The sequence below is a fragment of the Palaemon carinicauda genome, chromosome 39, assembly GCF_036898095.1.
Source record: "Palaemon carinicauda isolate YSFRI2023 chromosome 39, ASM3689809v2, whole genome shotgun sequence".
Lineage (NCBI taxonomy): Eukaryota > Metazoa > Arthropoda > Malacostraca > Decapoda > Palaemonidae > Palaemon > Palaemon carinicauda.
Genome location: NC_090763.1, coordinates 23,317,409 through 23,333,619, shown reverse-complemented (window position 1 = coordinate 23,333,619; position 16,211 = coordinate 23,317,409). Strand labels below are relative to the sequence as shown.

Sequence of the window (16,211 nt, the reverse complement as noted above, 5' to 3'; positions counted from 1 at the left end):
CGCGCATATTCGTGAGAGCGGAAGCTAGGCATCAGCTGAAGTGATCACAGCCAAAAGTAAAACAAAAAGAAGTCAGCAATACTCGATTTTTAAAGCACACCCGAAATTTAAAAACATTACATGTTTTATTATAACGCAATTGACTATTTAAAGAGTAAACATTTTCTGGAATAGAATGGTGTTTCCTAAAAAATAGTGGTTTGCTGACGAAATCGGATACCGTATTTTAAGCTATGATTGAAATGAATGTATACACGGTATAATTTTTTCGTTTTGTATTAATTGACACTTTAAGAAAACCGATTTTGGTTTCTTCATCTATTTATAAGTATTGTATAACACGAGAGAGAGAGAGAGAGAGAGAGAGAGAGAGAGAGAGAGAGAGAGAGAGAGAGAGAGAGAGAGAGAGAGAGAGAAATTCAGCTGTTGTAATGGAATGCCGTGTTTTTGTTTCGCGAACCTCCTGAAGCGAGGAATTTATCGCCACAACTAACAATATTCATGTTAATTTAATTCTTAGACTCAAGTTGCCATATGTGAACTAAGGTTTTATTTCTTATGGAGAGAGAGAGAGAGAGAGAGAGAGAGAGAGAGAGAGAGAGAGAGAGAGAGAGAGAGAGAGAGAGAGAGAGAGAGAGAGAGAGGATTTCTGGCATCAAATCTCTCTCTCTCTCTCTCTCTCTCTCTCTCTCTCTCTCTCTCTCTCTCTCTCTCTAGAGAGAGAAAGATTTTTATTTTACTGTCTACTCTACAAAACCAATCTTTGCAAATCAAATGTATACTGTTTAAAATATGACAAAATATTGCCGACTCGTTACCGAAGTTAAGGCTATTCACTGCCGATTAACGAACCCAGTCTACTCGTGAAAACCTTGAACGCCCGAAGGGAAAAATAAAGCTTTTATATATACTGTACTAAACAAAAATAATGCTTTAATATACCATCATTAACACTACCATTAAAATTATCGAAAGGTTGGAGAAAAATAAAGATTGCTGAAAACGTAACCACAATTCTATTTACATTTTGTCAGCTGGACTCGCACAGTTAACAGTTGATTTCATTGTTGATGTGGAATTTTATCCTTAAAAGGGATTTTGACATAGGAAAAATCTATTTCTGGGCGAAGGACCTGTGCCGCCCAGTGAATAAGCTCCATTTAGCACTTATTCTTAGGTAATTTACTGCTAAATATACCAGAGAAAAAATGTAAAGGAGTGCTAGGTTAACTAGCTCGCTCACCTATTGGTGTCGGTATAAAATTGGGCGTATAATCCAGAGGTCCCACACTATTTAGATTCATCCACGACAGAAACCCCAATAGAGGAGAGCCGTTCAACCTCACTCGGTACTACTAACAATGCATGCGCTCAGAACCCAACTCCTTAGCACCCAAAGTTTGGGGACTCCAAGGGAGAGGAGCTGGGAGGGTTCACTGGGCGGCACAGGTCCTTCGCCCAGAAATAGATTTTTCCTACGTCAAAATCCCTTTTCTGGGCTCGAACCTGTGCCGCCCAGTGAATCTATACAAGAGAAAATGTCACCAAACTTGCAAAATAAAGGAAAAAACATAAGCGTAAGGGAAATACAGGATGCTTTTAATCAGAGATGAGTACCAAAAAACAATTATAAGGGTATCTTAAATATGAACATAAATCCAATAAGGTAGGTATAATAATGCCGTGAGTGATAATATATACAGATACTCAGGAGTATAAAAATTTACAAATATAATAACAGTATTCAGGTGCGAGACCAACGAATACAATAGGGTATAAATGAGGCAGGTAAGAGGGAGAGATAAAGAGACAAGGCATTAACCTGTGAGTTACCTGGGAGTAACTACACTCCCTGCGGCTACTGTAGAAAATTTTAGGGCTTCCAAATGTTTAAGGTAGTGTTTCTTGAACACTGACGGTGATTTCCACCCTGTATACCTGGAAAGGTCTGTAAAATTCATGTGGTGAAAGAAGTTCACCGAGGTAGCAACCGCCCTGATATCATGTGCAAGAGGAAAAGAGTCAGGGTTAGCTTGTTTAATAAAATACAAAATTTGTTGCCTGATCCCTTTAATAGTAATGGTACCGCCTTGTTCTCTAACGAATAGAGGCCCCGAGGAGTTAGAGGAGGTCCGGGATAAATAAGACCTAAGAGTAGTAACAGGGCACAGAGACGGATCTTGCGTGAGGGGAACAATTTTCCAGGAGGACCATCTGTTTTGAGGGTCTTCGTTCTTAGCCAAAAAGAATTTGTTAGGAGAAAGAAGGACCTCTCCCGAAGGCAGGAAGTCAATATGACCCGGGTCTCTCGACAAGGCTGCCAATTCAGAAATTCTTGCCCCGGAAGCCAAGCTCACCAGGAAAAGTGTTTTCCTGAGAAGGGGAATGTAATCACAAGAACTGTTAATGGTATCAGAAGCCAATTTGAGTACGTCATTAAGGAACCAGGTCACCGGGGTAGGACGAGTAACCGGTTTTAGTCTGGCACAAGCTTTCGGAATTGAAGCTAACAAAGAGTCGGTTAAGTCTATGTTAAAACCCACTAGGTAGATCTTTTTCAGAGCCGATTTAATAGTGGTGATAGTATTGGCTGCCAGACCTGATTCTAATAACGATCTAAAGAAAGTGACTGTAAGGTTCAAGTTCATACAGTTCCCGTCTGAGTCTATTAAAAATTTTGCCAACTTTTTAACTGCAGTGTCATACTGGCGGATGGTGGAATCCCGTTTATCCGATTCTAGGAACAAGGTGTTTTGAGGATCAATATTGGCACCATGCATAGCCGCAAACTTCATAAAGTCCATAAAGTTAGGGCGCTCTGAATGTTTGAGAAAGCGTACACAACGCGTGTTTGTACTATCTGAGACAGAACCAGATTGGGTATCGGGTGAGGGTATAGTCTCAACTCTCGCAGGAGAGGATACCAGTTGCTCTTGGGCCAGTTGGGTGCGACCAAGGCTACTTGTCCTTTGAAGGATCTCAGTTTGTCTAGAACTTTCAGCAAAAGATTCACCGGGGGAAAGAGATAAATCTTTTCCCAGGTGTCCCAATTCTGTGACATGGCGTCTGTGGCGTAAGCCTGAGGGTCTAGATTGGGAGCCACATATACTCTCAATTTGTGGTTGGATTCCGTGGCGAAGAGGTCCACTTGGAGACCGGGAACCTGAGAGAGAATCCACCGAAATGACTTTAGATCGAGTGACCATTCCGATTCTAGAGGGGAGGTCCGGGACAGGGCGTCTGCCACTACATTCCGGACTCCCGCCAGGTGGACAGCTGAAAGATGCCAACGGTTCAAGGCTGCTAGGGAGAATATGGCTACTAGAACATGGTTCAGAGGCCCTGACTTTGACCCGCCTCTGTTGAGGCAGCGGACCACCACTTCGCTGTCGAGGACCAGACGAAGGTGTTGTTTCTTGGGAAGAGCGAGACGTTTCAGGGTTAGAAGAACTGCCATGGCCTCTAGCACATTGATGTGAAATTGGCGGAACAAGGGAGTCCAAAGACCTTGAACTTTCTTGAGCTGAGAATAGCCGCCCCAACCTGATAAGGATGCGTCCGTGTGAATGATTAATTTCGGAGGCGGAAATCGAAGGGGAACTGACTTTGACAGACTGTTTGCTCTTGTCCAAGGAAGAAGTCTTTCCCGTAGAATGGGAGGAAGGCGGACTTTCCTGTCCCGGAGCTTCCGGTTCGCCCTCGAACGCCAGACACGATTGATATCTTTCAATTTTGCCTTCAGAAGAAGATCCGTCACTGAGGCAAACTGAAGGGACCCCAGAATCCTCTCTTGGAGTCGTCTGGAACTTACTTTGTCTTTGAGAAAGCGTTTGGTGTTCCTTGCAATCTCTAACCTCTTGAGTCTGGGAAGACACAGAGTATGAGATATAAGATCCCATTGCAGGCCGAGCCATTGGAACTTCGATTTTGGAAGAAGACGGGACTTCTTGAAGTTGATCTGGAAGCCTAGAGATTGAAGATAATGGATGACTTTGTGAGTGGCTTTTAGGCAATTTTGGGAGGTGTCTGACCAAATGAGCCAGTCGTCCAGATAGGCTACTACTTGAATCCCTTGATTCCTGAGTTCCTGAACAGCGACTTCTGCTAACTTTGTGAAGATCCTTGGGGCGATGTTGAGCCCGAAGGCCATCACCTTGAAGGAGTAACTTTTGTCCCCTAAGCGAAAGCCTAGGTACGGACGGAAGTGTCTCGCTATCGGGACGTGATAATAGGCGTCTGTAAGATCGATAGAGGTGGTGACGGCCCCACGGGGAAGTAAGGTCCGCACCTGCGAGACGGTAAGCATTCGAAACTTGTCGCATTGAATGGACAAGTTGAGAAGGGATAGGTCTAGAATCACTCTTCTCTTGTCCGAATCCTTCTTCGGGACACTGAACAGCCGACCTTGAAACTTCAGGTGTTTCGTTTCTTGTATGGCGTTCTTTTGTAAAAGATCCTGGACAAATTCGACCAGGTCCGGAGTGGAATGTTGACGAAATTTGTTCGGAGGAGGAGGTCCTTGAATCCAACTCCACCCCAGTCCCTTGGAGATGATACTGAACGCCCAGGGACTGAACCTCCATTTGTCGCGGAAGGCATAGAGCCTCCCCCCTACCTGCTGCACCTCAGTATTGGTTTGAGGAGTTGCCTCCACGTCCGCCTCGGAAATTCTTTCCTCTACGAAAGGCTCTTCCCCTGCCTTTGTTCTGGTTAGAACCACGGTGGTAGCCTCTACCTCTACCATAACTCTGGGAAGAGCTACGAGCCTCGTAAGACTGGTTAAAGGCAGGAGAAGTGGAGGAGGCACCAGAAAGCTGGCTCTTAGGGAGCAGAACGGTGACATAGTCATCCGAAGGAGCCTGAGAGGTGGAAGGCCGTGCAGGGACAACAGGAGATGGGGGAAAAGGCCGCCGGAAGTTGGACGAACCACTCTGCTGTTGCCTGAACTGGGTGGAGGTATATGGACGAAGCTTCTTCCTACCCCGGGCTTGATAATTTGCGGGGTCATATTTGCGTTTCGGGGTCAAACCCCAACGGGCTTTAAGGCTCTGATTAACTCTAGTGGCCTCCGCCAAGACTTCCTCTACGAGATCCTCGGGGAAGAGATTTGAACCCCAACAGGAGGACCGGATGAGCTTATTAGGTTCATGCCTAATCGTCGCCTCAGCTAGGACATGCTTGCGACATCTGCGTTTAGCAGTAGCGAAGTCATACAGGTCATAATATAAAGACTGTAATGTAGCCTTGTTGAGACTTAAAAATACTCTCCGTATCGTAAGTCAAGGCTATCGACTCCGTGGATGTGGCCAAGTTTAGAGTACGGCCCACACGTAGGCGGGAATCATATTCCTGTTTAATGAGGGATTCCGGGAGACGGGGAAGCCTCTCACTAAACAAAACTGAGGCACAGTCTGCTGCTAGCTTGCCAGAGGTAAAGGTGGTATGGACGTTGTCCCAACACTCAATGCCTGAAGGAAGAAGGAGGGAGATTGGATCCACCTCTCGGATGGGAGGCAAGGGCTTCTCCTCCAGAGCATATTGGAAGGCAAGCTCTGCCACCTTATTGACGCATGGAGTCAAGGTGTTCTTGTCCATTAAGAACATCGTAAAAGAGCTTTTATAAGGCGTCAGCATGGTGTTAGTGCAGCCGATGTCGTTCAAAAATCTGGCCCAAACAGATTGGGCTTGCTCTTTAGGGAAGATGACCGTCTCTTTGGGGACCTTGTCTAACCGAACTAAAGCTTCCTCGGTAAGCCTGGCATAACCATGAAATGGAAATGCCAGACCAGGAGGAAAGAATTCAAAGTCCTCTAGAGGACGAGTGCCAAGGCCCTCCAAAGTCAACATTCCGTCTGAGAACGGGGAATGAAGAGCCATACGCCAAGGGTTGTTCTTGGCAAACGGCGGGAGCTTAGAGGCATCCGGGATGAGAGAGCTTTGGACTCTCTCCGGAGCTCCTTGCTCTAAAGCCCCAAGTCTCTGACCGATGTTAGAGAACATCGTGTCCATCTTAGAATGCATCTCCGAAACCAACTTTGCTTGCATCTCCGACACGATGCGAAGCATGGCTGATTCGGAAAGGCCCGGGCTAGCAGCAGGAGGGGCGGAATGAACTCCCGGGTCGTGAGACTTAGAGGAGGAACCAGAGGCTTTTGATGACAGGTCTGTACCTTGTTTAGAACTATGGGAAGTCTTGTGGGGCTTGCGAGCTTTGGGTAAGGTTCTTGATGTAGACTTATCCTTAGGGGGGACCGGGTATGATCGTTGAGACGAATCACGGTCCCCAGAACATCCATGAAAAGAAGAGCGATCAGAAGAAGAAGAAAGAGCGGGGCTGAGGATAGGAATCTCAGCGCCGGAAACACTTGCCTCACTTACCACCCTACCTGTATCCGGCTCGTCTAGTAACATTGGTTCGACGTCCAGGTTCATGGAGGCAACATTATCCTCCAGACCTCCGGGGGCGTCCGATGGATCTTGCTCTGGGTCGATGAGACCCGTTATGGTGGCATCAATGTGGGCAATGATGGGAGCTGCCACATGCCTAGCCACAGCGGCTGAAGACTTAGCGTTGGGGTAAACCATGGAGCAGTAGTCCTCAGATAGGACGTACGGCCGCTTAGACTTCACATTCCGGGCAAAACCACCAACCCACACCTTCAGTGTGGCCCGAGCCGCAGACTTTTGCTCCGGGGATGCCTGAAATAATAGTGGGAATTATAAAAGGGAAGACTCCCAATGGTCCTTCAAGACCATAGAGATCTTACTAATAGTAAAATAAGAAGGCAACATAGCCAACGGGACTCACCGAGTCAGATCCAAGGGTAGTGATGAGGTCGAAGCAAATCACACAGTTATCCGGGTGCCATACCACAACGTCTTCCAGTTGAACCCCACAAGGGGCATGAGATCGGCAGACGGAGTGGCCACAAGGCTGGTGCATAACAGCTGCACAGGCCGGCGTCAGACAATGCACCATCTATAAAAAGAATAGTATATGAGAAACTGTAATTCCCTTAAGTAGGGGCGGGTCCGGAGGACCCGGGCCTAACAAAGGTCTAACACAAGATTAGAGCTTAACTGTAATATTCTTAAGTAGGGGCGGGTCCGGAGGACTCGGGCCTAACATAGATCTAATACAAGACTAGAGCTTAACTGTAATATTCTTAAGTAGGGGCGGGTCCGAAGGACCCGGGCCTAACAAAGGTCTAACACAAGATTAGAGCTTAACTGTAATATTCTTAAGTAGGGGCGGGTCCGGAGGAACCGGGCCTAACATAGATCTAATACAAGACTAGAGCTTAACTGTAATATTCTTAAGTAGGGGCGGGTCCGAAGGACCCGGGCCTAACAAAGGTCTAACACAAGATTAGAGCTTAACTGTAATATTCTTAAGTAGGGGCGGGTCCGAAGGACCCGGGCCTAAACATAAGTCTAACTTAAGACTAAAGTAAATAGTATATGAGAAACTGTAATTCTCTTAAGTAGGGGCGGGTCCGGAGGACCCGGGCCTAACATAAGCCTAACACAAGATTAGGGCTTAACTGTAATATTCTTAAGTAGGGGTGGGTCCGTAGGACCCGGCCTAAACAAAAGTCTAGCTTAAGACTAAAGTATAGCCATCCATTCCGGTCGAGCCGGGAGTATAAAAAAGGATGCAACAACAAAAATTTAAGACACAGGGTGTCTGATTTCCCGGGGCGAGGCTAAGCCCCGGGCCGGGAAATAAAAGTATCCAAAACCAATTCGTATAGGAACTCCGGGGTAGTGATCTGTCATAAAATCATCATAGGAACTGTTATAAATTAAATAGGGGGGCGGAACTGTAGATAAGAACCGCCAACGGAACCCAGAGGGTTTCATATAACATAAACCAGTGTGATAAGTGAATATAAAATAGGGTGCACCGGGATCCAACTCTGTTGACCGGTGGCCAACCAGACTAGACAGAGCCGAACCCGCCGGGACACCCGGAGGACAAAGTCCATAAACACTGAACTACCCCCTCTACAAGAAGGGAAGGCAACGGTCCCCTAGGGGAGTGGGGGAGAGAAGCCTAGCCACCCACCTAGCGAGAGGGGGAGCATGGGGGAGGATCACGTGATACGGAGCAGCAGGGCTACCAACTGACGATCCCCAACCAGACAGATCAAACGGAGTAATAGCACAATATTCATTATAATAGTAATAGCGTTGATAATATAAAATAAACACATAAAAATTTTTGGGCAAGGCATGCAACATAATAATTAAATCACAAAAGACACACCTGATGGCTTAAAAAATAACATTGCCGCCTAGCACGAAGGTCGGCAGCCATAACGATACGTAAATGATATCGGCCCAAAATTTGAACCACGAGGGTTCTAAACGCTAAAAAATGAATATCCATAATAACAAATAAAATTTAATAATAAAAATAATACATATAGTAACACCGCGAGTGAAACTAAAAGCTCTCAAAACAGGAGTACCAACTGTAAATGGAATCAAGCAAGATCGGTATGAACGAAGAGAATACACTCCTATAAATCAAATATTAGACGATCCAGGTTGCTCAAAACACAGCAAAACACAGCTTGGTACTTAACTTAGACGGTGTCTCCAGGGAAACCGACGAAGAAGCCATAATCCAAAGAAAATAGCGAAAAAACGAGAGCACAACAAAAAAGCGGGTTACACACAAGACGTGCTAAAAGGAGTTGGGTTCTGAGCGGATGCATTGTTAGTAGTACCGAGTGAGGTTGAACGGCTCTCCTCTATTGGGGTTTCTGTCGTGGATGAATCTAAATAGTGCGGGACCTCTGGATTATACGCCCAATTTTATACCGACACCAATAGGTGAGCTAGCTAGTTAACCTAGCACTCCTTTACATTTTTTCTCTGGTATATTTAGCAGTAAATTACCTAAGAATAAGTGCTAAATGGAGCTTATTCACTGGGCGGCACAGGTTCGAGCCCAGAAATAGGCTTTTTATTATGAAATTATGTTAATAAGATGTAATGTTAATATTGTTTTGTAACATTTATTATAAATCACCGTATTTAGGGCTACCAATAGACTTAAAAAGACAATATATTTGATACGTTTTGTAGTCCTTGACTAGCAGACTTTGAACAGCTTCGCAGATACAGAAAATGTATTTTTGAAAAATAGCGATCGCATAAAAGGGGAATCGTATAATTCGAACACGTATAATTCGGGACCCTACTGTACTTATATTATTATCAGCCAAGCTGCAATAAACCTTTTTCAAAGGTTTTATAACATACAGGGTAATATGCATAAAATTTAATCGACATATAACACCCCGCCAAGTACACCCTACTTCCTTTTTCAGCCACAGTCAATGCAAACATCAGCCCAAAAGTAAAAGGAAAAGATTATAACCTTTAGATAGGTTGTAACACTATGTCTGTACTAAATTTCTGCCAAACACATATGTGAAGAGTCTTAGACACCATGCGCACCACTGTCAGTTGTTAACTATAATGTTAACAAAATCCATGGCCATTTCAGCTCCGCTGAAGACATTCCTATTTTAAAGCATGATAGGTTTGAATACGCATAAAAACAAAAATTTAATTTGATGGCAAACACAACTAACTATACTAGCGTAAGGAAGCACACAAATCATATGCATCATATGAATACATTATCTTAAACAGTAAAGTAGTCAATATAAATATTAATCAACCTATTATTTGCATCAAGTAGTTTATCATTATCATCTACAAACATCTTGGTATGCTAAAATCAAGATCATTATCTGTAAATATCAAATCCTTTTTCCAAGAGGCAGGAAATGCTAATACTGATAAGCAGTTTTTAGTACAACCAATCTGATAAAAAACAAATGAGTTCAAGTCTTCAGCTTGAAAACAACTAATACTATAGAGTAAATATTCTTTGATATTGATGGATCAATTTGTGAGGTAATCAGTTAAATTTTTAAACAAGAAATGCCATAAACAATACCTTTGACTCCAATTTTGAGAGGCTAGCAGCCCGTACAATTTTGGTAACACCATCAAAAAATAAGACTTCATACTGATCTGAAATACAATAATAAGCAATGAGTTAAAATACCTTCATATTAACTCCTTCCCTATCAGACAGCAGATCCCCTTTGGGTAGCTGCATACAAGATTTCTCACCATTAGATATACATACACACTTACTCTATGATAACCTACATTTTCATGTTTATTTCTTTTGCTGCTAATTTCAAAATATATTTTCAAAATTTTGCTTTATTTTCTACTATAATTTACTATAAACAACTAAAAAATTATTTTTATTTTTGTAATGTAATTGTAAAATAATTTTCAAAACTTTTTTTTATTATTTCACTCTAAATAATAGTAAAAGGCTGTAATTCTATATGTAAAAAACTACATTAATTGTGAAGTGATTATGTGACTATAATAATTCCACAATAGATAGCTGTTGAAAGATATAAAACTAGTCATCAATAACGGACCTTACATTATACAGTACAGAAACGTAAAGAAAATATCTATTTGTCTCCTTTGACACAAGAAGTCTGTTATAATGCATAATTATTAAGTATACATATGATGAAAAAACTTATCTCCTAATGACAAAACAAACATATTTCTTCCCTAAGAGAAGGAAAGGGAGAGAGAGTGCTTTTATTTTCACCTTCAAAAGATGTAAGAACTTGTTTTAACTTTTATATTGGCCTAGTCTGAGAGAGAGAGAGAGAGAGAGAGAGAGAGAGAGAGAGAGAGAGAGAGAGAGAGAGAGAGAGAGACGTAATATAAAATTAGTTCATTGGACAAATAAGTTTATTCACCATTCTGTTGACTCACCTTATGTGACACTATGAACTGGATAATTCTAGTTTTTGGTATGAAATACGCAGTTTACTTTTATATGACAAATGCTGCATAGATGTCGATAAATGGAAATAGCTACAGTAGGCTAACTTTTACCCGTGAAAACAATGGACAATACTACTATAAAATGTATTATAGGTAGTAGGTTGGCCAAGACACCAGCCACCCATTGAGATACCATCGCTAGAGAGGTATTGGGCCCTTTGACTGGCCAGTTAGTACTCTCTGGTTGGTGCACATTTCTTCTTTGCTGACACATACACAGAATAGTCTGGCCTATTCTTTACACATTCTCCTCTTTCCTCATAAACTTGACAACACTGAAATTACCAAATAATTCTTTTTCTCTCAAGAGGTTAACTACTGCACTGTAATTATTCAGTGGCTACTTTCCTCTTGGTAAGGTTACAAGAGATTCTTCAGCTATGGTAAGGAGCTCTTCTAGGAGAAGGACACTCCAAAATCAAACCATTCTTCTCTAGTCTTGGTTAGTGCCATAGCCTCTGTGCCATGGTCTTCCACTGTCTTTGGTTAGAGATCTCTTGCTTGAGGGTACACTCAGGGACACTATTCTATCTGTTTTCTCTTCCTCTTTATTTTGAAGTTTTTATCCTCTTGTTATTTTAAATTTTTATAGTTTATATATGAAAGATATTTTTTAATGTTATTATTGTTCTTAAACTTTTTGGAGTTTTTCCTTATTTCCTTTCCTCACTGGGCTATTTTCCCTGTTGGAGCCCTTGGACTTATAGCATCCTGCTTTTCCAACTAGGGTTGTAGCTTAGCAATAATAATAATAATAATAATAATAATAATAATAATAATAATAATATTTCTAAGACATAAAAATTATATTACTTTGTAAAAATGATAGTTGACGAAATAAAGAATTATTATTATTAGTACGATAGAGAGTAAAAGATGTGAGATTGGAAGTATGTTTAGGAATAGAAGGATGGATATTTTGGCTTTGTGTGAGACAGATAAAAGGGAAAGGTGAAGTGATGTTTGGTGAAATGTCTGGTAGAGTGTCTGGGATTGAAAGGGGAAGAGCAAGAGAAGGTGTGGCTTTATTGCTGAGTGAATGGATGACAGATAAAGTAGTGGAATGGAAGGAGATATCGTCTAGATTAATGTGATTAAGGGTTAGGTTGGGTAGGGAATGTTGGGCTTTTGTCAGTGCGTATGGGCCAGGTTGTGAGAAAAGTGAAGAAGAGCGGAATGAGTTCTGGAATTAATTAACTAGGTGTGTAGAAGGACTGGGTAGAAGGAATTATGTAGTTGTCATGGGTGACTTAAATGCTAGAGTGGGCACGGAAGAGGTAGAAGGTGTCATTGGGAAGTATGGCGTACCAGGTGAAAATGAGAGTGGTGACAGACTGGTAGATATGTGTGTTGAACAAGAGATAGTGATAAGTTGTAGCTTTTTCAAAAAGAAAGATAAAAACAAGTATACATGGGTAAGAGTGGCAAACGGAAGAGTGGTAGAAAGGGCGGTAATGGATTATGCGTTGATAACTAAAAGAATGTTTGGAAGATTGAAAGACGTGCACGTGTTTAGGGGTATGGCTAACGTTTGTTTGAACATTTTCTGGTGGAAGGAAAATTAGTTGTAGCAAAAGAGTGGGGGAATAGAGTAGGTGGATGTAAAAGGGAGCTAGTGAGGGTTGAAGAACTAATAAAACTGGGGGGGGGGGGGGTAAAAAGTAAATATCAAGAAAGGTTGAAAATGGCATATGACGAAGTGAAAGTAAGAGAAACTGGTAATTTAGAGGAGTGGAAGTTAGTAAAAGAAAATTTTGTTGGGATTGCAAGTGATGTGTGTGGCAAGAAGGTTGTTGGAGGCAGCTTGAGGAAGGGCAGTGAATGGTGGAATGAAGGAGTGAAGGTAAAAGTGGAAGAGAAAAAGAGGGCTTTTGAAGAATGGCTGCAGAGTAATAGTGTAAAGAAGTATGAAAGATATAGAGAGAAAAATGTGGAAGTAAAGCGCAAGGTAAGTGAGGCGAAGATGGCAGCTGACCTGAGGTGGGGTCAGGGATTGGGTCATTCATATGAAGAGAATAAGAAGTTTTGGAAAGAAGTGAAGAGAGTAAGGAAGGCTAGTTCAAGAATTGAAGAGACAGTGAAAGATGGAAATGGAAGGCTGTTAAAAGGAGAGGAGGTAAGGAAAAGGTGGGCAGAATATTTTGAAAGTTTACTGAATGTTGAGGATAATAGGGAGACAGATATAATTGCTGTTGAAGGTGTTGAGGTGCCGGTGATGGGAGATGAGAATGAGATAGAGATTACAAGAGAGGAAGTGAGGAGAGCACTACATGAAATGAGAGTAGGAAAAGCATCTGGTATGGATGGTGTGAGAGCTGAGATGTTGAAGGAAGGGGCTTTGGCTGTACTTGAATGATTGGTGAGATTGTTTAATGTGTGTTTTGTGTTGTCAATGGTACCAGTAGATTGGGTTTGTGCGTGTATTGTACCACTACATAAGGGTAATGGAGATGTGCATAAGTGTTGTAATTCAAGGGGTATTAGTTTGTTGAGTGTAGTTGGAAAAGTGTATGGTAGAGTACTGATTAATAGGATTAAGGATAAAACAGAGAATGCAATCTTAGAAGTACAGGGTGGCTTTAGAAGAGGTAGGGGTTGTATGAATCAGATTTTTACAGTTAGGCAGATATGCGAGAAATATTTAGCAAAAGGTAAGGAGGTGTATGTTGCGATTATGGATCTGGAGAAAGCGTATGATAGAGTTGATAGGGAAGCAATGTGGAATGTGATGAGGTTATTTGGAGTTGGTGGAAGGTTGTTGCAAGCAGTGAAAAGTTTCTACAAAGGTAGTAAAACATGGGTTAGGATAGGAAATGACGTGAGCGATTGGTTTCTGGTGAGTGGGGCTGAGACAGGGATGTGTGATGTCGCCGTGGTTATTTAACTTGTATGTTGATGGAGTAGTGAGAGGTGAATGCTTGAGTGCTTGGACGAGGATTGAAACTGGTAGACGAGAATGACCATGAATGGAAGGTAAATCAGTTGTTGTTTGCGGATGATACTGTACTGGTTGCAGACGCGGAAGAGAAGCTTAGCCGATTAATGACAGAATTTGGAAGGGTGTGTGAGAGAAGGAAGTTGAGAGTTAATGTGGGTAAGAGTAAGGTTATGAGATGTACGAGAAAGGAAGGTGGTGCAAGGTTGAATGTCATGTTGAATGGAGAGTTACTTGAGGAGGTGGATCAGTTTAAGTACTTGGGGTCTGTTGTTGCAGCAAATGGTGGAGTGGAAGCAGATGTACGTCAGAGAGTGAATGAAGGATGCAAAGTGTTGGGGGGGAAGTTAAGGGAGTAGTAAAAAATAGAGGGTTCTGTATGAGAAACTGATTGTACCAACTGTGATGTATGGATCGGAGTTGTGGGGAATGAAAGTGACGGAGAGACAGAAATTGAATGTGTTTGAGATGAAGTGTCTAAGGAGTATGGCTGGTGTATCTCAAGTAGATAGGGTTAGGAACGAAATAGTGAGGGTGAGAACGGGTGTAAGAAATGAGTTTGCAGCTAGAGTGGATATGAATTTGTTGAGGTGGTTTGGCCATGTTGGGAGAATGGAAAATGGCTGTCTGCTAAAGAAGGTGATGAATGCAAGAGTTGATGGGAGAAGTACAAGAGGAAGGCCAAGGTTTGGGTGGATGGATGGAGTGAAGGAAGCTCTAGGTGATAGGAGGATAGATGTGAGAGAGGCAAGAGAGCGTGCTAGAAATAGGAATGAATGGCGAGCGATTGTGACGCAGTTCCGGTAGGCCCTGCTGCTTCCTCCGGTGCCTTGGATGACCGCGGAGGTAGCAGCTGTAGGGGATTCAGCGTTATGAAGCTTCATCTGTGGTGGATAACGGGGGAGGGTGGGCTGTGGCACCCTAGCAGTACCAGCTGAACTAGGTTGAGTCCCTTGTCAGGCTGGGAGGAACATAGAGAGGAGAGGTCACCTTTATTGTTTAATTTGTTTGATGTCGGCTACCCCCCAAATTTGGGGGAAGTGCCTTGGTATATGTATGTATGTATATATGTATGTATTATTATTATTATTACTATTATTATTATTAAAAGACAAACTACAACCCTAGTTGGAAATGTAAGATGCTACAAGCCCAAGGGCTCCAACAGTGAAAAACAGCCCAGTGAGGAATGGAAGTAAGGAGATGGATAGGCTACAAGAGAAGTAATAAATAATCAAAATGAAATATTTTAAAAACAGTAATAAAATTAAATTACATATCTTATAAACTATAAAAACTTCAAAATAATCAAGAGGAAGAAAAACAAGAAAAAACAGCTGTCACAGTTACAAGTGTGATTAGTGACACGATATTAAGGAAATTTCCCAAGATTTGTGAAATGCAAGTAAATGATGTTGGATTTCACAAAATTTGAAAAAAATAAGGGGAAGATAGATTTGGATTGAGACCTTTTCAGGTAATTATTCATAGTATGGAGATAATTTGGCATGATTTTAGATTTAAGTTTGTGATAAAATTCAACCAAACATAGCTTTCAACAACTTGCATGGCTTGTGTCTTGGGTAGCGTGGTGGGAGTCAGAGTGATACAACTACGTCTCACTTTAGGGAATGCTTTAAGTGCAATTTGAACAAGTATACCAACATAGAAATACATCAAAATAACCCTTATATGATTATGAATAAAGACTAGATTTGCAAGTGTCTCAGTTATTGGTGGGGTGAGATGTAAGGATACCTATGTCTCTAGGCTGGGGGATATCAGGGGGGTTAGATTAATGCCTCACGTAAGGAATGTCACCATTGGTTAGAGTATGTGATGTGATTACAAATGGTAACATAAAAACACACAAAAATAACACTTATACAATCAAGAATAAAGGTTAAAACCCAAAAGTCTTTGTTTGTTGGCTGAAGAAAGAAGTAGAAAGGGATAATATCATGGAGGGAATGAGCTTTTTTAGCAAAATATCCTAGGTGTGATATATGACCATGTGCTTTACTCTTTTATAGGATATGAGTGATTTTAACTTCCACATGGTTTATATTTGTAATTGACGTATTCAGTAGGTCAAAATGTGTTATATCTGGCATGTCTGATGTTCAGTGGACGTCATTATGGCAAAAGGGTTAAAGTAACATTTGTACCACCAAATTTGTTGTTGATTTGTTTATGTTTTTTAGTTGCAGTGACATCCTACTTTTCATATACTGTACAACTATTTCATCATAAATTCATTAGTGTACCTGTAATGTGGGGTGAAAAAATCCAAGATAGATCAGTCTTCTGCATCATAAACAGAAGAAACTAACAGTCAACAGGTAGCTACAGTATGTGCATGTACATA

The 16,211-nt window shown here is 41.8% G+C and overlaps 1 protein-coding gene across 7 annotated transcripts in view; it reads right to left on the bottom strand.

Annotated features, from left to right (window-relative positions):
* The window catches only part of LOC137631078 (PHD finger protein 20-like protein 1), a 216,878-nt gene that overhangs the window by 167,930 nt on the left and 32,737 nt on the right, over positions 1 to 16,211 (bottom strand). For all 7 annotated transcript variants that reach the window (XM_068362686.1, XM_068362692.1, XM_068362690.1 and 4 more), the window contains exon 5: positions 9,980 to 10,056. In XM_068362686.1, the coding sequence (XP_068218787.1) occupies positions 9,980 to 10,056 (77 nt within the window). The remainder of the gene's footprint in view (positions 1 to 9,979; positions 10,057 to 16,211) is intronic.